A 25,960-nucleotide genomic window follows, 5' to 3' on the forward strand; every position below is an offset into this window, starting at 1 on the left:
AAGGAATAAAGAAGATGAAAAGCATCCTTCTTGAGGCAGTTAACAGACACTTTAGAGATGTAGAATCTGAGCCACTTTACACATTTGCAACGCTGCTAGATCCACGATATAAAGACAGGTATGTGAGTTTTCGCTGATGTTATTTTATCAGATCAAAGTGTGTGTGTGTGTGTGAGAGAGAGAGAGAGAGAGAGAGAGAGAGAGAGAAAGAGAGAGAGGAGTGTGTGTGATAGAAAATGTTGAGGATATTTTACTTAAGTTTTTTAGTACATAGTTTAGGATGATACTGATCACTTTATATTATAGCTTGGTTATTTTTATAATTCCAGATGCTTCGCAAATATTGAAGCCTCAAAACAAGCAAAAGCTCTTTTGATGGTAGAGGTGAGGAAGATGGAGGAAGTGCTGAGGAAAACCACAGCAGATTCCTCAGAGCCAGCAGAGGGGGCATCGTGTTCAGCAGCCTTGGAACCAGCTAAGAAGACACCACGGATGGACTCTGCGAGCCACAGCAGACTTGAAAGCATTTTTGATGAAATCCTGAAGGAGAACACTGTAGAATCTGTTTCTCAGTTAGCCACCACAAGTGCACGCTTTGAGATACAAACCTACCTCAGCGAGCCAACTATTCAGCGCTCGGACAATCCACTGCTATACTGGCAAGTCAACCAACCTAGATTACCCACTCTGGCTTCTACAGCAGCTAAATTTCTATGTGCACCTACAACAAGTGTGGAGAGTGAGAGACTCTTCAGTACAGCTGCCATCATTATTGATGAAAGGAGAAGCAGGCTGACAGCTGAGAAGGCCGAAATGCTGATCTTTCTAAAGAAGAACCTGCCTCTCATGTTAAAGTGAATAAGCTCTTGCAAAATGGTTTTCAAAAGTGACTGTTGTTCAATGTTGGGCAGCTACTCATTGTAGGGTAGACCTATATCCACATACTTTAGTTCATAGTGTGCGTGTTTATTTATTTTTATACTGTTTTTATTTTACAAGTGTTTTGTACAGAGATTTCACAGAGTTGAACCTAGGGTTATATTTGACAGCCATCTTAGTGGTTGAGTGCCACAAGAAGCCATGTTTACAGTACTTTCATTACTACATTTTTACAGTGGAAATTTTCCACTGTAGTTATCTATGTTGAGCTTCAAGTATAAAAGGGTCAATGCTACATCTTTTTATATATATATATATTTTTAAATATGAACAGTATTTTATAGTGAAATTGCACTTTTCAGAGCCAAAGAGCCTTTGAAATGCATAAAATTGCATTTTGAATTTTATTTTGAAAATTCTGCTTAAATTTTGCTTAAAGTTTTAAAATGTCAGAAAAAAGGTCTGGATAGTTCTGAACAGCTAAATGGTGTGAAACTGTCAATGTTTAAATAAAAAAAATCAGTATTTGCAAACTGAACAATTTTTTGAGTGTAATGTGTTTCTTGCAAATTAGTATGTAACTTTACAATTCTTTTGTTGACTATTGACTTATATAAAATGCATCCAGGCATTTAAAAACAATTTATTTAAAAAAATATCGAATTGGTATCGGTATCGACAGATATCGAATGTAAAATATCGGTATCAGACCTAAAAACTGGTATCGTCACATCTCTAGTTTATACAATGACAGGTATTCTAATAAGATCACTTAATACTGAATACATGAAAGATCATAAGTTGTGTCTTTATATCAACCACATATAACAGTGTTCACAGTTAGAGGCACATGGTCCTGTGGTCCTTTGTCCTTAAAGGCTGGAAAGCTGAATACTGGTTTCAAGAATAATTAATCTTTCCTTGTATGGAAGGTAGTCAAGTTCGGTGTCTCTAGACTGCATTCGCCGAGCTGGTTCCTGTAGGCTGAATCCCAATTCCGTGTACAGTTCAGATTTGGAGTTACAGAGATCTCTGAAATATTTGTATCTTCAGTTCTGGATTTTAACACAGGACTTCCAATGGGTTTAAACTGTGGCCAATCAGATAAGGTTGGAATTTAGAGTTTTATGGTCCTTCCTGACTGTGGTCCCAGTGTCCTCCGAAGAAGGTTGATGTTGACCAGGACTCTTAGATGGCCTCTCTCCCAAGCTCAGGAGATCATAAGGTCAGCATTGTAGGCTTTTGGGAGGCAAACACCATTGTGGATGTGGGTCCTTTGGGGCCTGTTGCTGGGTAAAGAATCAGTGTTTATCTTTACATACAATCAAAGAGATCTGGGTGAGTCAGTCGCTCAGTTCGGCGGGCAAAGTATTCCATTTTGGGTGTCACAGTTTACCTGAATATTATTTCATATTCTATCCTGAATATTCTATCCTATTCTCTATTCAGCTACACATTCTGTTTTCTACTTTCCACAATGTTTTTTGAGTTTGCATAGTTCCAGTGTTAAAGTATTTACAGCATGAACATGGTGTGTGTCCCTTTGTGGACACTTTCAGGAATTTATCTCTCTTAAAAGAAGATCTGAGTATTGTAATGTAACATTATAATGTGTCTCACTGTACTGAGACCAGTTCCACCACAGCCTTTCTGTTCTGTTCATTGTAATATATCTGATCCGACTTTCTGTCTACCTGTCCACACATACACTTATCAGCCCTTTAATGAAGAGTGCAACTCTAGTACTACAGTACTCAGTACTCATTCACCTGGTTACAAAGAGACAGAAATCAGTCAAGAGGCTGCTAAAAATACCCCCCCCAACCACACACACACACACACACACACACACACACACACACACACGCACACACACACACACACACTATTGTGACAAATACAGTGGCTTGACAGCAGGCAGAAGTCAGCTATTTTGCTTCAGTTTAAATAATGTGGGTTCAGCTGTGAAAAGGGGTAACAAACACTACAGGCTAGTGTGTGTGTGTGTGCGTGTTTGTGTTTGTGTGTGCGGGTATGGTGGATGCAGCAACTGACTTTTGGAGGTGGTTGTTACTCACACTCTGTCTCACACTTTGTGTCACACTCTGTGTGCGTGTCTGTGTGTGTGTGTGTGTGTGTGTGTGTGTGGTTGGGGGGGGGGGGGTGGTGGTGGTGGTGGTTATTTTTAGCAGTCTCTTGACTGATTTCTGTAACAGGGTGAATGCTTGTTCCATGACAGGTTACTAACTGGAACTGGACAGTTGGGGTGGGGGGGGGGGGGGGGGGTATTTGTTTGGTTTTTTCTTTGAGGGATTGAGTTAGAGTTTGTATTTTAACATATTTTTATTTTTTTATGTCCTTTCTACTGGTAAATTTGCAACTATATAAATGGCTGTTATTGCAGTCATCCAGCCCAGCAACATTTTAATCCCAGTTCAGTATAAACAAGAACAAGAACGTTTTCTTTCAAACTTCCCACAAGGGCTGGTTGGAGTTTGCGTGATACTAGAGGAAGTAAATCTTACTCTCTATCTGGATGTGTGACTAAGAGAGTGTGCTTGTCTATGTGTGTACGTGTGTGTGTGTGTGTGTAAAGAAGACAGAATGCAAGGTAAGCTTATCAACCTCAGAGAAATTAGAAATCTAGGTATGCGTGGCGTAAGGAACAGGCCTTGGTCCGTAGAATTAGGGGTACTAGACGAGACATGTGTAGTGGCCTTGGTCTGTAGAATTACGGGCACTAAATGAGACATGTTTCGTGGCCTTGGTCTATATAATTAAGGACACTAGATGAGACATGTTTAGTGGCCTTTGTCTATATAATTAGGGGCACTAGATGAGACGTTTGGTGGCCTTGGACTGTAGAATTAAGGGCATTAGATGAGACATGTAGTGGCCTTGGTCTAGAATTAGGGGCACTAGATGAGGCATGTCTAGTGGCCTCAGTCTATAGAATTACGGGCACTAGATGAGACGTTTAGTGGCCTTGGTCTATATAATTAAGGGCACTAGATGAGGCATGTAGTGGCCTTGGTCTAGAATTAGGGACACTAGATGAGATGTGTGGTGGCCTTGGTCTATAGAATTAAGGGCACTAGATGAGACCAGAAGTGTCAATTCCAGGTTCAGAAAGTAAAATTCCTCACCAGGATTTTACTCAAGCTTGCTAGATTTTCTAATTAGTGCAATCCAAGTAAGATTAGTGGAATCAACACAATCCAAGAAGCCTGAGCAAAATCCTGGTGAGGACTTTTACTTTCTGAACCTGGAATTGACACCTCTGGATGAGACATGTAGTGGCCTTGATTTATAGAATTAGGGGCACTAGATGAGGCATGTCTAGTGGCCTTGGTCTATAGAATTAAAAACCACTTCATGCCTCCCTAGAACTTGATGTAATGTTTGTAATTTTAGTGTCATGTGTTTTTTTCACCTGCTTTACTCTCTCCCAGAGGAGCTGTATCTCCTCCATCCAACCCCTCTCAGGACCAACTCTCATCTTTCATTCCTAGTAAGTGTTATCACTAACACTGTTAGCCAAACTATTAGCTATGTATGTAGGTAGCTGGTGAACTAGGTTAGTTAGGTAACTCTGAACATAATCAACCTCAGACAATCTACTGTCTTAGCATTTAGATTGTGAGATGACTCATAAATTCAAAGTTAAATTTATTCATAAAGCACTTTTTACAACATGTTGTCACAAAGCAGATTTACAATCATAAGTCCAGTACAGTCCCAAGCTGCACACAACACATGTACACACACACACACACACACACACGGAGGAACACCAAATCAACATAAAAAAGCGACTTACTTTCTTACTTTTCAAGAATCATCATTAGCCTGTACCTGCTTGAGGTGTCACTGCAGAAACAGGAGAGGATCACACAGGAGGGTGTTCATGCATCAAGTGAAATTTATAGTACAGATGAGAACGTCTCCTTACCACTTTTCTGTTCACCTACAATTGTGTCCACCGCTATTGCAGTAGACTTTTAACTGCATATGCTTTAAAATCAGACTTACTGTAATTTCCTGGTTCTAGGAACTAGTTCCTCTCTCTTTACTTTAACTGTAAGAACACAGGAAGTTTTGAGCATTTAACACACAGTTGTTTAGTCTGTCATTGCTGGACAGTATGGAGCTCAGTCCACTCCCTGTGATTCTCTGTGAGTAAATGTTCTCTTCATGTCTTCATTAGAGTGAGTGGTGTTGTATGAAGTTGGTAATATCCAGTCTGAGGATCCTGAGTGATGAGGTCCATGTGTTCAGTTGTCCAAACTGTATCCATGTGTGTTGTGTAAAGGGTTGTGTTTGGTGTACTGGGCTGGAGAGCAGGAGGATGTTGTAAGGTGCTGTTCATGCATGATGGAGATGACTTGATTACCCCACACATTCTCATTCCCAGCTTGTCATATGTTGAAATTTAGACATAACCCTGTGGTGTTCTGGTGGCTAAATGGAACTGGATTCATCCATAATGTTTAAAATCTGATTTATTTATGTTATTTCAGCAGACTGCCCAAACATCACCTGTTTCAAAATCCAGCATTGACTACTTACACGTTCTCTGGTGAATTAACCTTATAAAATAACTTTATATTTGATAAATTAACAAATGTAATGTGTATCAAGACTAAAGTTGGATTGAGTGTCCATTAAGCAGGTCAGAATGCTACTACAACCCCTGGCAAAAACGTATGGAATCACCAGTCTGGGATGAGCACTCATTCAGACATTTTATTCTGTAGAACAAACTCAGGTCAAAAACATAATACAATAATAAGGTCATTCCAAAGTGCAACTTGTTGGCTTTCAGAAATACTAAAAAAATAAATGAAAACATTGTGGAAACAAAGTAAATGTTACTTTTTTTGAGCAAGCACAGGGAAAAATAATGGAAAAATATGCAAAAATATGGTGATTCCATACTTTTTGCCAGGGGTTGTATAAGGTGCCTTGCTCAAGGGCACCTCAGTCATAGCCTCTGGCCTCAGAATCGAACCCACGACCTTCCGGTCACAAGACCAGTTCCCTACCACCAGACCATGACTGCCCCTGTAAACTGCCACTGTAAATAGAGCAGAGGGAATGAAGAACAGGTGAAAATAATGAAAGGGATGTGTTAGTAGGTGGGCGACTCAGAGTGAGGGAGGTCTGAAGGGCGTGGTTGTGTGTGTGGGTCTCTCCCCAGAATGGAGAGACCGGCTCACCATAACGTGTAATATAAACCTATGTGTCATATTGGGGTGGCACCACCAGGGAAGAGACAGCAGCTTTTCTGCTACAACGGCACAGTGCTGCTCTATGTTAAAACATTCACCTTCATTGTGGTTTGCCTTACTACACTGGAAACATTTGAGATTATCTGCCTTGATCAGTCACTTTCTGCATTTTTAATTGCTAAGGATACACCAGTCTATCACTTAGCACAACTTCAAATTATTCCAAAATTTCAAAGCTGTTCCAATTTCTTCCAATCTGCCACACACAGATCGGCCCTGTTCTCCTCGTTTTGGGGCTGTGGGTGAATTGGTAACACACAGCAACATCTACACCCATTGGTGGAAAATGCACCTGCAGCACTGTGTCTCCCTCCTTTACTGGAGCAATAAGACTGTAGCAGCCTGTATGTTGGAGACCCTATAACACTCTCACACACTCTTGTTTTTCCTCAGTAAAGTCATTAACGTTTTCACAATCTTCAGACCTCTCCACACTGGTAGACCACTGGTCTCTCCACACTGGTAGACCACTGGTCTCTCCACACTGGTAGACCACTGGTCTCTCCACATTGGTAGACCACTGGTCTCTTGATTCACTGACTGGTTCAGACTAACCCTGATGTTCCATTCAGTTCCTCCTTGTGTAGATTATATACTAGTATGTGTGGACTGGACCACCCTTACTACACTGTAGTTAGTCTGTACAGTCCTCATCAATATGGACTCCTGTTACATCAGTTCCTATAAATAGTAATCCATGCAGCCACAGCACTGCCACTATAATCCACTACATCAGGGACAAGCAGGGCTGGCGAACGTAAATTGTAAGCGGGGGGTGGCGTGTAACGATTGTTGCGCGGGCGAGGGGGCGCCCTGTAGCGATTACTGTAAAATAAATGGGTCTTATTATTTACATTGAGGGGGCGGGACACCTCGCCTGAGGGGGCGAAGCCCCTTTTTGCCCCCCTCGTGGCGCCGGCCCTGGGGACAAGATTTACATTTACAGACTAATAAACAACTTTAGGACTGTTTACCAACTGAAGGAGAACTGGCTGGACTTTTTGTTAACTCTACTGCACAGACACAACTTTGGTGCCAAGAGTCTGCAGTGGAATTAACTTCACAGTATGACTCAACAGTACCAGCTGAACTTCATATTCTTTACCCAGGACCCCTGAACTCTGAACCAGCTGAACGTCCAGCTCATATTCTCCGAGTCCTTTTCACTCTGCCTTGAGCATGTGTCACAGTATAAAATCTTCTGTCAGTGAATTGCTTTCTACTCAGCAGACTCACTACATTTTCTCTTTTCTCCATTCAGCTTATTGACTCTCAATTTAAAGTTCACATCTCTTTACTTTTGTTAGGACTCTGGACCTGGAATTTTCTGAGCACATTTTTCTCTCTGTAATTCACATTCACAAAATTTCTCCTTCTAAACATTTGAGTTAAACATCTTCAATATTTGTCACCGGTGATCTATAATATTACCATCTCAGTCCCACTTTAATGACTCTTTTATATTTAGTCCCAGAGAGCACCTGAATACAGTTAAATCACCCAATAAAGTAAGAGCAAAGAAATTAACTCAGCCTTTAACCCAGATGTAATGTCTGTTCAAACAAAGACATTCAAACAAACATGAAATAAAGAGGAACATCTCACATTACACAGAGGACATAAAAAAAAGAAACATAGTAGTTCAGGCCATTTATCTCCCTCTCTCTATACCAGGGGTACTCAAATAGAAATGATGATGGGCCACAATTTTTTTTCAATGACTCAAGGGGCCATTTATTGTGACCATGTATGATAACATATCATAACAATATAACGTATAACCAGGGTTGCCAACTTTTCAAGATCACTTGGAGTGAGATTTGAACCTGGGGTGGCGGCGAACGGATAGCCGGATAAGAGCGGATAGCGCGATTGAAAAAAAATCATAAAAAAAAAACTTTTCAAAGCAGCTCTCAGGCTGCTATTTGAGTATGGGGGCTCTATACAAAGAAAATTATTAAAGCCACTTAATGTCACTTTAAATTAATTTCATATTGTGCACGAGCATTCATCAACATTTTATCATTTGGGGAACAGAAATAAATGCGCTTGTGACGTGGTGGGTGCAGTGACACAGCAGGACGTGTGACATCTAAAACTTGTGGGTGCAGCCTTAGTTTGCAGCTCTGTATCTTTACGGCTGCGTTCTCGGTATCTCTCTTTTCTAAAATGCAAACACATCATGATATTTCTCACTTCATGAAGACACAAAATGATGTGTTCAGTTTTTTCAGATGTCACAACTCTAAACATATGTCCAAACAACAAACTTTGTTGTTTTTTTTTTGCTTTTTTTGTAAAGGAAAAAATTCTGTTGACTTAAACGTGAAACAGACAGCTGGCTATAACGTGAAAGGAAGACAGGATGCCTAGACGAGATGTTTTTTTAGCAGGCTTAAACAACAGTGCATCTATGGCTAGCATAGACAAATAACATGACACACACACAGTGAGACTCTAACAAAGACGAGCTATAAGCACAACATAGATACCTTAGATAGATACAAAGAGCAAGGGTCCAGGGGCTGTACCGTGACACTGGCATTATGAAAATATTATAAAATCTAATGTAAATTACATAATTATTATGTAAATTCTTTTCATGAAATTATGAACACTTTTACTCAGTGATGTCACCATTATCCCCTCACCTTCGCTGTGGTCCCCTTGGCAACGCCTCTTGTTTTGACTTTTTTTCCCCTGGTTTCCATTCATGTGGGCCTTCATTTTGAATTTTGTGGTTGTACCTGACTTCACGCCCCACCCTTGTACTCCGCCCCCTCGTCATTGTTTTCAGGTGTGTCATGTTTAGTTCTTGGTTCAGTCTGTGTATTTAAGTCCTGTGTTTCGTCATTTGCTTTATTGGTCATTGTTCGTAAATTCTGTGCCTAATATTTATATTTTTAGTGGTTTGCTTATTCCTGTCTTTGTTTCCCTAAGCGTCCATGTTCCCCCAGTTCTGTATCTTAGTGTTTTCAGTCAGTGTTATTTGGTGTTTATGGATAGTGTTTGATTCGTCTTCGTTCCATGCCCATGTACTGTGCGTAGATCTGTTTGTGAACATCAGTACATGTCACAATTGACAAATATGGCACATTTAATTTCATTTCATTTCACATTTAATTTTATTTCATTTCATGTGTCCTGCCTCCACCTACCTGCTGTTACAAGTGAACAATAATTGAGAGCCATACTTTGGTGTAGGGACTATAGTTCCATGACTAGTATGCATGAATTTTTGTTTGAGCCGCACCTCCTGCGCACTTCCTGCTATTTCACCAGTTCATGCTTGGCTAATGTTACCTGTAGTTACAGTTTTTCTCCGTTGATTTGTACTTTTCTCACATCATGGTTTACATTGGCATCACTAGTGTGTAGTGGAGACAGCCAAGTATTTCTTCACTATCACCCCAGAGAGGATCCCATCCCCCAGAGTGTGAGAAACTGATTCATCCAAATCTCTTTGATTGTACTGTATGTAAAGGTAAACATTGGGCATTCAACCATCACCAGGCTCCAAGGAATCCACTTTCACAATGGTTTTTGTCTCCCAAAGCTTAGAATTCTGACCTTATCTGATCTCCTGAACTGGGAGAAAGGCCATCTAAGAGTTCTGGTCAGAATCAAACTTCCTTTAAAGGACACAGGGCTCATAACTCAGGAAGGACCTACACTCATAATACTCTAAATTCCAGCTTTATCTGATTCCCCAAGGTTTAAACCCAATTTACAACACCTTGGAAGGGCTGTGTTAAAATCCAGAACTGAAGATGCAAATATTTCAGAGATCTTTGTAACTCCAAATCTGAATTGTACAGGGAATTGGAATCCAGCCTACTGGAACCAACTCAGTGAACTCAATCTAAAGACACCAAACTCGACAACCTTCCTACCAAGGAAAGGGTAATTATTCCTAAAACCAGTATTCAGTTTTCCAGCCCTTAAGGAACCAGGACAAAGGACCCAGGCATAAAGCTGAACCATGTGTCTCTGAAATTTGTGATCATTGTGAACATTATGTGATCTATGGTTGATATAAAGACACAACTTATGATCTTTCATGTACTCAGTATTACGTGATTTTATCAGAATACATGGTAGAGAGACCTGTGTATTCTCATATTTATGTGCTGCATTATTTTAGACTAGGGGTCACCAACGTGGGTTGGTGCTATTACTCAAATGTAAGCATATTCATGTGTGCTTGTGTGAACTCAGATTCATGCCTGTCTGTGCATTATGTGTCATTTATTGTCCAAAAGTGGAAATTAAGAATAGCTCAGTGTGTAGAATGGTAGAACCAAACTAATACATTTTTAAGCAGAGTCTCTCACGGACTTCTGAGTTGACTGAAGTAATCGTCTGTAGTCCAGTTTATTGTCCAAAGTGCGTACATTTCATGGTGGGGATAGCTGGCTTGTGTGGGCTAGCGGCTAGCCTCGCTCGGATACCTGTGAATCACGGGACAAAAAACATGAAAATGCCAATTGCTTTGGTGAGAGAGAATCCGCTGCGTGTGCATGCACCACCATCTTACAAATTGACTGAGAAAAACGAATACAGCATATTGTATTGCTCTGTTTATTAAGGTACTGTGAATTTAATTTTATATTCTTCAATGAAGTGTGTGCATATATAAATTCAGTTAGAGCTGTGAGCTCATGTGGGCTGCGGTAGGTAAGTGTACGGCTCTCCGATCAGCTCTTCCCCTTGTTATATTTTAATAACAATAGTTGAATATTTTTAAATAACTGCAAATAAATAAAGTGTGTTTCATCTGTTGTATAATTTGTAGCCAAACTAGGCCTACAAGGATTAAAAAATGTAAATTTAAACTACTTCCAGAGGTGCGACCCAGTTCCTTTTGTTCAGATCGTACGCGTACAACATGTCACAACAAAATCTAATCATATTTTGTACTGTGCTGGTTTATTTTGTCTCCACTGGTCACAAAAATGGCAAGAATTTCTATGCTAATGCCCGAGAATATCGAGCCCATGAAGTGAAAGCACCAAAGAACAGAAAATGGTCCTTATTGTTTTCATTTTGTCTTGAGTTTTATTAAATTAATAATTTAGTCTTTATGTTCTTTTTACCTCTTACTCTTTTAGTGCTGATGTCCCTTCAAGATTTGTCTGATCAAGGTAACTTCTTCCTGTTAATGTTTGTATATGCAAGTTTGATATGTATATAATTTTTAATCTATGTATTATACAATTTAAATGCACCTGTAGAAAAATGCCAGAATTAGTGTAGAGATTGTGTCTGTGTTTAAATTTGGGTACAGCATTAAAATATCATATTTTAATATACAAACCCAGCATTTTTCGAGAAGTAACATTCTCGACGTCTAACACCTCACAAGTGTGTTACAGTGGCTAATAGCTAAAATCCACAGATATAAAAGGTGTTTATACGGCTTCACTAACATTACTTTAGGTAACACTCAGATGATGGTGTTATTGTGTTTCAGGGGAGTGTGTGTTTGTGCTGAGGCACAATAAATTGAACTCATTCATGGCAATTTTAAAGACCCAATATTTTGATTTTGTATTTTCTGTGTTACAGTGAGACCCCAGACAGTACTGAATGTGTCTCCACAGAGCTGGCTGATTGAAGGAGTCTCAGTGACTCTAAGCTGTGAGGTCAGAAACTCCTCTACAGGATGGACATTCAGCTGGTACAGAGCTGTTCCCTACAGACGAGGTTTAACTCAAGAATTAAACATTTATGGCTCTGTGAGGTATAGTGTAGTGCTCCTCTCAGACAGCAGCAGAGGAGCTGGAGGCTCCTACACTCTCAGTCCTGCTGCTCTTCATCACACAGGAGTTTATGTGTGCAGAGCAGAGAGAGGAGAACCAGCCAATCAGACACAGTACAGCAACCTACAGCCACTGTGGATCACTGGTGAGGAAATTCAGCAGACTGTATTCCTGTATACCCAGTGTCTGAAATAATAATTGTAGATGCAGAATTTTGGTAATATTTAATGTGACAAAAACAAAAAGCAAAACACATCTTGAAATAAAGAACTTTAACAACGACAAGTAACTAGGCATTAACAGCCCATAAACAGTGAGAGGCACAAGTGAAAGAGTCACACAGAGAGAACTGGGTGTGCTGCTTTAGGACCCTTACCTGATTAGAATATAATATATCAGATAATATATCAGATAATGTAGCATTAAGTGCAGATATTTAAGGGAGGTGGAATACTGAGCACTACTGGTTTTTTTTACCTTTCTAAATTGGTAATATTGAGTTAATCCACTCTGAGGTCTAAGGGGGCAGCAGGACCACCAGTGTGATCAGGGGTTATGAACACTAGTGGTCTGTGCCCCCAGATTTTACAGAAGGAACCGAAGGAAACTCTCCTAGAGGAACCCAAATGCTGATGAGATGGACCAAGAGAAAAGAGAAAGACACCTGAGGAGAAATAGAACTGTGAATAACAGAACAGGGACTAGAACCAGGAACAATGACTGCAGGAGGGCACAACTGTACCATTAGGGAGTAAGAAAACCAGTAGGAAGATCACTGAAGACTAGCAGGTGTACCAGGAACCCCTGGTACCATTTACCAGTAAGACTGGCTACATGTACTGTAACCTACACCAAGCCCTCACAAAGACTGGGTTTTGTGAAGCTACTTATAGAAGGTGGAGCCACCTTAGGGGAATCAGAAAAATTAGGGGAATCTGGTGTGAGCGATGCTCTGCACGATCCGTGTGACCCCTTCACATGAATGATAAGCACCTCCGACATTTACTTCTAGCCGCTTCCATATAGTAAGATCCTCAGAAAAGGAAGACATGCGATTTACGTGTTTAGATTTATTGAAGGTGAGGAGAACAATATTAAACAGCTTGCCGCTGTTCTTCATTCAGCTTCATTCACCCTTTGAAAAGTGGGTGACTGGACATTTCTTCTCGGCTAGTTTATTCATTAGCAATGGCTAGTGCCGCACTCGTGTGCTCCTTGCTCTTGTCATGTTTGTCAAATAAAGGATGGTTGAAATTTTTTGAGCCCTTATAAAACAAACCTGTTTTGTCTGCTAGATGTGGATGCGAGCAACAAATCTTGCACCACATTTCAGTGCACTAATCGTTAGCTTCAAGCCACAACACAGCTTGGAGATACACTCCGGTTGGCGTTTCTTTGTAGGTAGCGAAACGCCAGAGAAGCTGCTTAATGAGCAATGTGTAACGTCATATGAAACAGTGGTGCTGATAATGTGGCGGTCAAGTACGCAAAGGCGCGTAGTAACACAAGTGACATTACGCATTCCTAATTTTTGACGTGTATGTGTACTTACATACCAGTTATGTGCACCCCTGTTTATAACTATATATATGTATGTAGTTTAAGATTTACGTTTGTTAATGTCACGTCCAGCCCCTCCCTCCTCCCTGATCCCACCTAGCTCCCTACTCCCATTCGTTCCTACCCCTGTCTGTCACGCCCTCGTCATTAGTACACACACCTGAGTCTTGTTTCACCGTCTTGTTTTCTGTGTATATAACCCCCCTAGTGTTTCACTCCCGTGTCGGTCATTGTATTTGTATTTGCCATGTTTCCTGCACGCTCCGGTCTATGCTTCTCTCCGCGCTCAGTAGCCTGTACCCTCCCTTCGTTTCTCGTGTCTGCTGGTCTGGTTTGTTCTGTCTTGTCTTCCCTGTTTTAGTTCTCATGTCTATTTGCTGGTTTATGTAGTTGTTCCTTGGTAGTTGTGTTTTCCTTCACATCTTGTATATTTCTCCCTGTTATTCTGTTCCCCTTAGTAGTTAGGTTCTGTTGTAGCCTTTGTCTTTTGCTTCTAGTTTGTGTATGCATTCTCTGTGCGTTCTAGTCTTCTTGCTTTTTAGTCTTTCAGTTATTTCAGTCCTGTTTGTGTTATGGTTGTCATGCTTTAGTATTGTTTGTTCATCCATTATTATAGTAGTCCTTCCTGTGGTGTGTCTAAAGTTTATATTTCTTGCATTGTGTTTTAAGTAGTGTTTCTATTAGTGTGTTTGCTTGGTTGCCGTGCTGTCTAGCTTATGTTTGGTCTAGTGTGTATTCTCCTGTCCTTAGTTATTCTCTCTTGTTCCTTTTGGTCTTTAAATTAATAATTTACATAGATACTTGCGTTTGCGTCACACCCGCCCTCCCTTGATTCGTTACAGTTAATAGGTGTAAAACTGTTTGCTACCTTTGCATATTCATTATACAAAGAATCTGTAAAACTGGATATTTCCATGTATTCATCACTTGATTAGATCATTAAACATATTATGATTAGACTGTCATAATAAAACATCATAACTGTGTTTTCTATTTGTTAGATGAGTCTCCTCCAGTCTCTCTGATCATCAGTCCCAACAGAACTCAACACTTTAAAGGTGAATCTCTCTCACTGAGCTGTGAGGGACAGAGTGACTCTACTGGATGGAGCGTGAGAATTTACACACCAAAATGGGGGTTGGTAAATTGTTCATCAGTCTGGGGATCAGTTACAGGATCTACATGCACCATCAGTGTCCTCTACTCATTCCACACTGGAGTGTATTGGTGTCAGTCTGAATCTGGAGGGAGCAGTAATCCTGTCAACATCACAGTACACAGTGCGTATCCATGCAGTGCTGTGAAATAGTGCTGGGCGGTATACCAGTTCGCAATGAAAACCGGTGTTTATTTTTGTTATCATAAGAATTTTTCATATACCGGCCACACCGGTTTAAATAGCCTTCACGTGTCCAGAAAGCAGCATGGTCGTTAATTGTTTCTTAAGGGATGCTTTTTATTGCTGTGCTGCTAAGCACACATGCAACAGAGCGCAAATCCAGCTTGCTGAAAACAAGGGACGTGTTAAGCCACAAATGCTACCAAACATTGAAGTAAAAATGATGCTCCAAAGGAACTTTTGCCAAAGAAAGGAGCCGTGACTGTTGTCAGGAAGTACATAGGATTTTAAAGATCGCATGTGGACCAAACAGTCACTTACTGCAAATGCTGTCGAGCAAAAGTTGTCACGGCTAGTAGTAACAAGAGCAATAGCAATCTGCTGCACCACCCATAAAGCTCCTTAAACTTGATGCATCGCGACTGGCGCGAGGGTTTGTGCGGCAAAAATGACGCAATCGCGGTGGCATCGCATCACGAGCTCGTGCACCTCTTGATTTTTGTAACTTCGTGCGTTCTGCTCTTCAGCCCTGTATTTTGTGCTAAGTTATGTTTGTTGGGTTCATACACCTTTACAAGGTGGAATTCACTCGAACGGCACTTTCAAGGTGTGATGGGCAGGGTGTGCGAACTAAAAGCAAGCGATCACGCCAAGTCTCAGGGAAAAATTATGGTTTAAAATAAAGTGTGCAAACCAAAAACCCGTGCAATATCTCCAAATTAAGGGACGCACACGACGTCACAAAACAACAACAGCCGCTGTGGACGGAGGCGACCGGTAGGGGGCCGCCTCACCGTGACAGACCCCCCCACCAAGCCGCAATCCCCTCCACTGGGTGTGTGGCACACAGCGGCTGCACACAAAACACGAAGGGGCAGGAAGGCAGGGACAGGCAGGGACACATCTCCTGCAGTCCGGGAGCTGAAACACAACACATAAAACATTACTCAGCTCACCTCCCCGGGCGGGACCCTGTACCGACCGAGCCGTTGACAACACAAAACCACGGCCCGGTCGGTCACAGGGCCCTCACGCCCTAACCAGCGTTTAGCCAGAGAGCCCCAAGGGTGTGCGGACGAGGAGCTACGGCTCCTTTATCGTCCTTAGTGTGTGCGTGTGTGCAGGTTACCTCCCTGAGGCATGGCTACTTCACCTCCTGGACCTACCTCCTCCCAGAGCTGACCCCTGCCTTCTGCTAGGGGTCACCCCAGCCTCCTGGGGAGCCAACCCCTCCCGGGGCCTCTCATCGCAAGGTGAACTCCTCCACCCAACCCAGGCGCGCCAGAGACCGAGGCCCAGAGCACCCCCGACGCGGGCTAGGGAGCAGCCCCAAGGGCCTCCTGGTCACCCCGGGCAGGAGGGAGGATCTCCTTCCTCAGCAGGAGCTTCTCAGACCCCAAACATCCGGGGGCCACAGCCCTCTAGGGAGGGGCTCTTCATGACCGGGCTCCGGTCACCCCACAACACAAGGGGGCTCCTGCCAAGATGGAGACCCCCACAAGGACCAAGGTCCACAAGGAACACCACGACACCGCCAGGGAGAAGCACCTGCACAGAAACAGTGCGCGCACACACACACACACCCCCAACCACACACCGACGCCCTCCGTGCCATACCCGGTGGCATGGGACCACAACCGGTCCCCCCCCAAACACACATTTAAGGGGAGGAGCAAGCGTGGAATTACATATAACAACGACATTTCACGAACACGCTAGGACACAACGAACACGCAAATACTAGACAAACAGAAAGTAGTGCACAGATGGTAAACGAACGGGACCAAAAACATGCGTGCTCTACATATACAAACACAATAGTGACGCGCCGCTCAGAGTCGCAGTCGCTCCCCACATTAAACACAAGACACACGGGGAGCGAGGCGACGGTGACGAGCGGCGACTGTGTCACACACATGAAACATTGAACATATAACAAACGAGCACGCACACTGATCCTGCGGTCCGCTACCCGTACACACTTATAACATACACATGAGAGTTTTCCCAGGCAGACACCCTGGTCCTCGCCGTGCCACACACAAACAAACGGACGGCGGAACTCTCGCAACGAATAACGGACATGAAAAGCTTTCCCAGGGCAGACTGCCCTGGTCCTCGCCGTGCCACACACCCGCACACAAAACACCAAAGCACGGTGGAGCTCTTCAAACAAAACACCACGCAGACAAACACTTACCATGAGACATGACCATGAACGAAGGAGAAGGTAAAAGAGACTGGCGGCTTCCGAAGGGTGGCTGGTCATTCTGTGACGGGCAGGGTGTGCGAACAAAAAGGAAGCGATCACGCCAAGTCTCAGGGAAAAATTATGGTTTAATAGAAAGTGTGCAAACCAAAAACCCGTGCAATATCTCCAAATTAAGGATATAATGACCAGCGGTCAATTGGTACTGTCAGGAATAGCAGATAACATAATCACGTTCACCTGTCTCACCACCACGCCCACATTCCGGGCATACTTAAGCACCCAGACTTCACTTCCTGGTTGCGAAGTATTGCCTCATGTCGTTGCATACTAAGCCGTTATTCCTGATTGTCTCTCTGTGTGCCGAACTCTGCTTGTCCCCTAGACCACGTCTCCTGCCTGATCCCTGGATACCTCCCGGACTCTGCCCTCGCCTCTCGACCCTGGACCGCACTGACCACCGCTCCCACGCTACTGCTCTGCACCTGCCATACGTCACTTTGCTCATCGTGTGGCTAGTTGTACAGAGTTATTCAAATAAAGAACGTGTTATTCCGCATCAGGATCCCTCTCAGCGTGTTCTATACGTTACAGGTACAAAGACAAGACATATATAGGCAAACAAACGACCCTCAGGTGAGACGGATCACGGGCTCCGCCCACCTGAGGGACGCACACGACGTCACAAAACAACAACAACAACAGCCGCTGTGGACGGAGGCGACCAGTAGGGGGCCGCCTCACCGTGACACAAGGTCCATTTTCCATATTTTCCAGCACCTTCAGCTTAATCAAGTTACATATTTATACAAATACAAATATGGTCAAAATGATTCAAAATAATTAGCTTTTTATCACTGTTGTGTATGGAGTAATTTATAAACTTCACTTCCCATAATGCCATGTTTTTAGGCGGGAGAAAGAACGCGCGGAAAAAAAACCCCCAGTCAACTCTCTTCTGTAAGCGGCAATTAGGCATTCTACCTGTATGATATTGATTCGCCTTACTGACAGACTTGCTAGCCCCGAAAAAGCGGTCTGACTGCACATTAGAGGACTTGTTAAAAGCACTGAGGGAATTTTATGTGCCGAAGAATAATGTGTTAAGTGAACGTTATTCATTCCGTGTTAGAAAACAGCAAAATGGAGAGACCGTAACTGAATATGTGGCTGCGCTAAAAGGACTGGCAACAACCTGTGAGTTCGGTGACAAGTTGGATGAGCAGCTAAGAGTCCAGCTAGTTTATGGAATTAGCAGTAAAGAGCTACGAACTAAGCTGTTGAGTGCTGCATATGGAGAAAAGCTGGCGTGGACAAAAGTCATGGACATTGTGCACAATTTCGAGTCCACCACGAGCAGTCTAAAAACGATCCAGCAAACACCGCTTAGAACCGACAGCGTGAGCAGCTTCAAGGGGAAGGCTCATGCGCGCCAAAAAGAACCTGAGAGGAAACAAAAGCCAAAGGGGAGAGGAGGAGACGACGTGTGCTACCGATGTCAGCGAGAAGGGCATTCGCCTGCCAACTGCAGATACAAAGATTTCCAGTGCAGAGCGTGCAATAAAAAAGGGCATCTGGAGCGAGCATGCAGAACCAAGGAATTCGGCAAGCACAGCAGCGGACAGCGAACGTCAACGAGGAGTGCACCAGCCGAGCGAGACACTCTCTACGTAGTGAGAGAATCACCAGATAAGGGGACAAGTGCAACGCGAAGCCAACGGTCAGCATCACTCTCGGAGGGAGCAGCGTATGCGCCAGGACAGCCTCCTGGAGCTGAGAACTGTGCAGAGACTGAAGTATCAGGGGTCCCAAAAGACTATGAACTGTTTACAGTGAAAGGTGACCGTGAGTATGTGAAGCCTTATATGGTAATGGTGAGATGCAATGGTTTTAAGATTAAGATGGAAGTTGACACAGGTGCAGCTATGAGTGTAATTTCAGAAAAGCTGTACAACAAGCGGTTTAAAAAGTGTAAACTGCAGCCATGTGATGTGCGTCTTAAAACGTACTCCTCAGAGCCAATTGTACTCATGGGTCAAATTCAAGTGAAAGTACAGTGTGGTGAGCAAACAAAACAACTGACATTGTTAGTGGCAAAAGGAAGTGGTCCAACACTAATGGGCAGAAATTGGATTCAGCACCTGCGTCTAGACTGGTCTAGAGTGAATCACTTACCAGTTACTGATCCTCTCTCAGAGATGCATGAGAAATACTCTCCGGTATTCAATGCAGACGGTGGGGTCATATCAGGGGTAAAAGCAAAGCTAAGAGTGGTTGGAAATGCCAATCCAAAATTCTGCAAGGCTAGATCTGTGCCTTATGCACTGAGTGCAGCTGTTGACAAACAATTAGCTAAATTACAGGAAATGGGAGTTTGCACTCAAGTAGAGTATAGTGAATGGGCAACCCCAATTGTGTGCATACCAAAAACAAATGGTGATGTCAGAATTTGTGGTGACTACGAGGTAACCATAAATCCATGGTTAGAGGTAGACAAATACCCTCTTCCTAAAACCCAGGATCTTTTTGCCAAGTTAGCTGGGGGAAAATATTTCACCAAGCTAGATCTTACCCAAGCTTACCAACCGGTGGAACTAGATGACGAATCTAAGCAGTACCTGACCCTTAATACACCAAAAGGGCTTTACCGAATGAACAGGTTACCTTATGGAATAGCTAGTTCACCAGCAATATTCCAACGTATTATGGATCAAATTCTTCAGGGCTTACCAAAAGTTGTATGCTACCTAGATGATATATTGATCACGGGGTCAACCGAAACAGAACACTGGAAAAATGTGGAACGAGTGTTACAACGCTTACAAGACCGAGGCATTCGGGTGAATAGAGACAAATGTAGCTTTAGTCAGCCAGATGTAACATACTTGGGGCACAAAATTGACGGTGAAGGGTTACACCCTGTACCCGATAAGGTGGAAGCGATAGTCAACGCTTCAGTCCCTAAAAATGTCACAGAACTTAGGGCATTTTTAGCCTTATTGACTTACTATGGAAAGTTTCTTGAGAATCTCTCAACCATTATAAAACCAATGACAGTGTTATTACAGAAGGACAGTCAATGGAACTGGTCCACCCAATGTCAGGCAGCGTTTGAGAAAGCTAAATCACAGTTGGCATCGTCTAGTGTTCTCACACATTTCGATCCACAATTGCCGATTTTACTGGCTTGCGATGCTAGTGCCTATGGTCTAAAAGCAGTGATATCACACCAAATGTCAGATGGTAGTGAAAGACCTATAGCATACACTTCACGGACTTTGAGTAAAACAGAGATCAACTACTCACAAATTGAGAAGGAAGCGTTGGGTATCATTTTTGGTGTACAAAAATTCAGGGATTATCTCTATGGCAGGAAATTTGTCTTGGTCACTGATCATAAGCCACTGGTGAAAATTTTGGGACCAAAGACAGGAGTACCAGCATTAGCTGCTGCACGTTTACAGAGATGGGCTTTATTGTTGTCAGCGTATCAGTATGACATAGTTTACAAAGCCTCCTTAGAGCACGCCAATGCTGATGGGTTATCCCGTTTACCTTTGCAGAAAGTGGCGCCACAAAGCAACCCCAAATTCAGAGTGTCGTGGTTAGAATCAATCCCTGTGTCAGCAAAAGACATAAAGAAAGAAACAGACAAAGAGAAAATACTTACCAAAGTGAGACATCTAACACAAGCCGGATGGCCAAAATATGTGAGTGAAAGTGACTAAAAGCCATACTGGAATAGATGTGATGAACTTACTGTAGAAGCAGATTGTGTTTTGTGGGGTTTAAGAGTAATAATACCTACCTCATTAAGACCTCAGATGTTGAAGGAACTACATGAAGAGCACTTGGGTATTGTTAGGACAAAAGCTTTACCTAGAAGCCATTTTTGGTGGCCTAGTTTAGATAAGGAAATTGAAGCCATGGCAGAGAACTGTCCTACCTGTCAAAACAACAGACATGCACCTAACAAAGCACCAGTGCATCCGTGGAAATGGCCAGAGCTACCTTCGGAGCGAATTCACATAGATTTCGCAGAAAAGGGGAAACATACATTTTTGTTGGTTAGTGATGCGTATTCACGTTGGCCAGAAGTGAAATTGATGTCAAGTACCACTGCTACAGCTATTGTTGAAGCTATGAGGAGTCTGTTTGCAGCTTATGGGCTCCCCCAAGTGGTTGTTTCGGATAATGGCCCACAGCTTGTGTCAAAAGAGTTTGAAACATTTTTGGAAGCAAATGGAGTTAAACATATCAAGTCTGCTCCATACAGTCCATCATCCAACGGATTAGCTGAGAGGTTGGTTCAAACTTTTAAGCAGTCACTGAATAAACAGAAAGATTCGGGACGAGCCTTACAACACTGCATAGATAGTTTTCTATTCATTTACCGAAACACTCCGTGTTCCTCTACAGGGAAAACTCCTTCTCAGTTGTTTCTAAAAAGAAATGTCAGAACCAGGTTGTCACAAGTGACTCCAAAGTTTGCAGTGCAAATGCAAGAAAAACAACATGTGAAAAACGACCAAACCCATGTAAGAATGTTACAGCCAAATCAAGCAGTGCTGGTTAAGAATTTCCGGGGAGGGGAAGGAAAGAAATGGGAACATGGTGTAATTGAACGAGTGCTGGGTCCTCTTACTTACCTTGTAAACATAGACGGACAAATAAACAAAAAGCACATTGATCAACTGATTGCTACTAAGGTTTCTGGTGAATGCACAAATACTGAGAATGATGAAGTAATGGCAGAACAATTGTATGATCCTCCTGAAACAGAGATGGTACCCGGTTTTGAACTGGAAGGAGATGAGTTAAATGAAATTGTGAATGAATCAGTCAATGACCGACCACAGAGAATCAGGCGAGCTCCTGAACGTTTGACATACTGAAATGTTATGAGTTAATTAAGCTATTCTGTAAAAGATACAGATGTGTTTTTTTTTTCTGTTATGGTTGAAATGGATTGACAATGATTGTAAGTGTAAGTAAACACTATTGTTTTGATTTAAAAGAAATGGATTAGGTTAAAGGTTTTCGGGGAGGAATGTTGTGTATGGAGTAATTTATAAACTTCACTTCCCATAATGCCATGTTTTTAGGCGGGAGAAAGAACGCGTGGAAAAAAAAACCCCAGTCAACTCTCTTCTGTAAGCGGCAATTAGGCACGGACATTCTACCTGTATGATATTGATAGTAGTTAATAAACTTCAGTATAATTGTTCAGAACTTCTATCTCCGCTTTCCATCAATGTGTACGCGTGATTTCATTCGGACACAACAATCACATTAAAAGAGATGGGACCGTCTCCTCAGTATTCGACCACTGTTATTATTTATTTGTTTAATTAAAAGTACGATATTTGGGACTTTTCAGTACAATAGTATTGCCTAACTATTGACAAACAGCCCTGTCTATTTTATGTCTAAATACCTCTTATTTGTTATTAACAAACTGGTGTGCAATTTATAAAATTACGTGTAGCTGGTTCACATAAGTTGTATAAACCTACAGTTTTGATGTCTGAAAAATGTTTTAAATAAAAGGTTTTGCATTGTTACTGCAACTGCCATGCTATATGATTAATTCACTATACTTTAGTGCTACCATTTAAAAACTGATCATGTGGGGCCATGCAAATCTGTATTATATGTAATACTTAGGTGGAGACATTTTTCTAACAGTGGAATAGGGTACTCTTAACCACTCTACTGCAGTAATTCTTTTTGTAATCAATGCAGTTAACATCATGCATGGGGGAAAAAACTCTCAAATACCGTGAAACTGATATAATTTCGAAAAATACTGTGATACAGAATTTTGGTCATACTGCCCAGCACTACTATGAAATGTAAAAATATATGTTTGTCATTGTTTATGATTAAATTATGTCTCAGCATTTTGTGTTTGCTGCTTTACAGAGAGACTCCAGGCAGTACTGAGTGTGTCTCCACAGAATTGGCTGACTGAAGGAGTCTCAGTGACTCTAAGCTGTAAGGTCAGCGACTCCTCTACAGGATGGACATTCAGCTGGTACAGAGTTGTTCCCTACAGAGAAGGTGTAACACTAGTATTAGACATTCATGGCTATGTGAGGTATAGTGTAGATCTCCTCTCAGACAGCAGCAGAGGAGCTGGAGGCTCCTTCACTCTCAGTCCTGCTGCTCTTCATCACACAGGAGTTTATGTGTGCAGAGCAGAGAGAGGAGAAGCACCTTATGAGACAGAATACAGCAACCTTCAGCCACTATGGATCACTGGTGAGGAAATACAACAGTAATATGGGTTGGTGTCTGAAATAATAAAGGTAGATACAGGATACTGGTGATTAATGTGACAACAACAAAAAGCAACACATCTGTCAATAAAAAACTGTAACACCGACATCGAACAGGGCAGCATGTGCTGAGTAGAACATTTCATTTTGTTTCTGTTAGTCTTAAAAATTAAAATTCAGGTGGCGATAAGTATATCAGGTATGAAATAAAACTTAAAGTTACAGGAGTGTAACTATGTCAGATTAAAATGGTATTCAAGAATCATATAATTTGCAAAATTGGTCATTATCTTTCATGTTAAGTGTATTCACTATACATTGGCAACAAAAACACAATAATATATTTGATATGTGTTTTCTGTCTGTAAGGTGAGTCTGCTCCAGTCTCTCTGATCATCAGTCCCAACAGAACTCAACACTTTAGTGGTGACTCTCTCACACTGAGCTGTGAGGGACAGAGTGAATCTACTGGATGGAGAGTGAGACAATACACAAACAGTGAGAGAGTGTCAGATTGTTCATCAGTCTGGGGATCAGGGACAGGATCTATATGCACCATCAGATTCCTCTCCCACTCTGGAGTGTACTGGTGTCGTTCTGAATCTGGAGGGAGCAGTAATCCTGTCAACATCACAGTACACAGTGAGTCTCTAATTGGGAAATGGAAATGTTTGATCACAGAATATTACAGAATACAGCTGAATCTAATTTTATTCACTTGTTTATTACAATTCTCAATTAAAATTGACATACCAATTGCAAAAAAAGAAGGAAGCGATCACACCAGTCTCAAGGAAAATGGAGGATTTAATGAATAAAGTGCACCAATGCACTTTATTGAATGGGCCAGATGAGAAACTTTGAATTTTTATTACACATAAAATTCTATTATTTTATTACACATCTTGTTCTGCAGTAAATTGTTGTAACAGGCCATTAGCGTCAAGTTCTTTGCAGTTCTTTCTGTAGGTAGCTCAGTTAGATATTTGACTAGCTAGCCAGATGTTAACTTTAAATCCTCCCTGGTTAGCAAATTGTGCTAGTTGGTTCGTAGTTTAGCGAATTGAACGAAATGTACTTGAAACATAGTCCGTGTATACATGTGTCTGTGTGTGTGTACACCAGAGACCATATCCTATATATATATATATATATATATATATATATATATATATATATATATATATATATATATATATATATATATATACATATATATATATATATATATATATCCATCTCCTGCAGTTCAAACCAAGCATCAGAATGGAGAAGAAAGGTGATATATGTCTGCTACAAAAAGACAATAATATATCTGATTTGTGTTTTCTGGTTTAAGGTGAGTCTCCTACAGTCTCTCTGATCATCAGACCCAACAGAATTCAACACTTTTATGGTGACTCCCTCACACTGAGCTGTGAGGGACAGAGAGACTCTACTGGATGGAAAGTGAGAGGATACAGACACAGTGGGAGAGTGTCAGATTGTTCATCAGACTGGGGATCAGTTAAAGGATCTACCTGCACCATCAGCTTCCTTGTCACATCCCACACTGGGCTGTACTGGTGTCAGTCTGAATCCGGAGGGAGCAGTAATCCTGTCAACATCACAGTACACAGTGAGTGTAGTCCTTGTCTACTTGAGCTACTCCATGTCATACATACATCTGTCAACAGTACCACTTCTAGACATCAGAGGTCCTCATCCTGTGAATACAAGATCTATCCATTGTCTGTTCTTTCTTTGACTGCATTGCAGAGTTCTGTTAACTTTTCTTATATTTTCTGCGCTCTTGTGGTCATGGATTTGTTCTTGGTTTTTAATTCCTCTCTGGTGTTTTTGTCTCTTTCCTGGTCTTGTGTTGACGATCACAGGTACTGAATTAACTTCTTCTGCATGATAAACTTTAATGTGCTACAGTATTAAAACAACAATGAGTGGTTCAACACTACTGCACTGTTGAGTGTTTACTGTTGAGGAGATTCAGCTTTGGCCATACAAATCCAGTACTGATTCAGGTTGTCCAGTGATTATACTATTAATAGATTTATACAGTCACATTATAATGTTAACTTACATTTAGGACATTTAGCAGACGCTCTTATCCAGAGCGACTTACAATGTGCTTTGCATCTGTTCACAGAATGCATCCTAGATAGTAGCATAGAATTCAAGAAACCCTTTAGCCACACTACTACTAAAGTACAGGATCAATGCCATGTAGGAATATTGATTAATTATGAATTATGATTCGGGGCACCATCCTGATTTCTCTGGGACCTATGTTTCAATAATGGGAACTAGTAGAATAATGTATATGTCATTATGTCATCATGCTGTCATTGATGCGTGGATCATGGATTGGCAGTTGGTGCTAACACGATCTGGGCATTTTTTTTTTCAGTCAGTTCCAAGTGTTGCTGAACCTGCCTGTTCAGGCTGCTCAGTCATGAATGTTTGTCTGCATTGGTTATCTTGTACACTGAAGGTTAAACAAAAAAAAATTACTTCAATTTAACATAGTGAAATAAAAACTAAATGACTTTAAAAGGGCTAGGCAAATGAGAGAATCTTGGACTAAGACGACATGAAACAAAACGTATGTGATGACGTGAGATGAGCCACAGGTGAGACTGATA

The 25,960-nt window shown here is 41.8% G+C and overlaps 1 protein-coding gene across 1 annotated transcript; it reads left to right on the top strand.

Moving 5' to 3' along the window:
- The first annotated feature begins 4,997 nt into the window (after positions 1 to 4,997).
- On the top strand, positions 4,998 to 25,309 carry LOC143482157 (Fc receptor-like protein 5). Its single transcript, XM_076980436.1, has 7 exons — positions 4,998 to 5,054; positions 11,282 to 11,314; positions 11,739 to 12,077; positions 14,494 to 14,772; positions 22,966 to 23,304; positions 23,691 to 23,963; positions 24,661 to 25,309. Exons 1-7 carry the CDS (start codon positions 5,024 to 5,026, stop codon positions 25,200 to 25,202), a joined length of 1,836 nt encoding a protein of 611 aa, XP_076836551.1. The 5' UTR covers positions 4,998 to 5,023; the 3' UTR covers positions 25,203 to 25,309.
- Positions 25,310 to 25,960: the final 651 nt, after the last annotated feature.

Source organism: Brachyhypopomus gauderio, chromosome 18 (genome assembly GCF_052324685.1).
Source record: "Brachyhypopomus gauderio isolate BG-103 chromosome 18, BGAUD_0.2, whole genome shotgun sequence".
Taxonomy (NCBI): domain Eukaryota; kingdom Metazoa; phylum Chordata; class Actinopteri; order Gymnotiformes; family Hypopomidae; genus Brachyhypopomus; species Brachyhypopomus gauderio.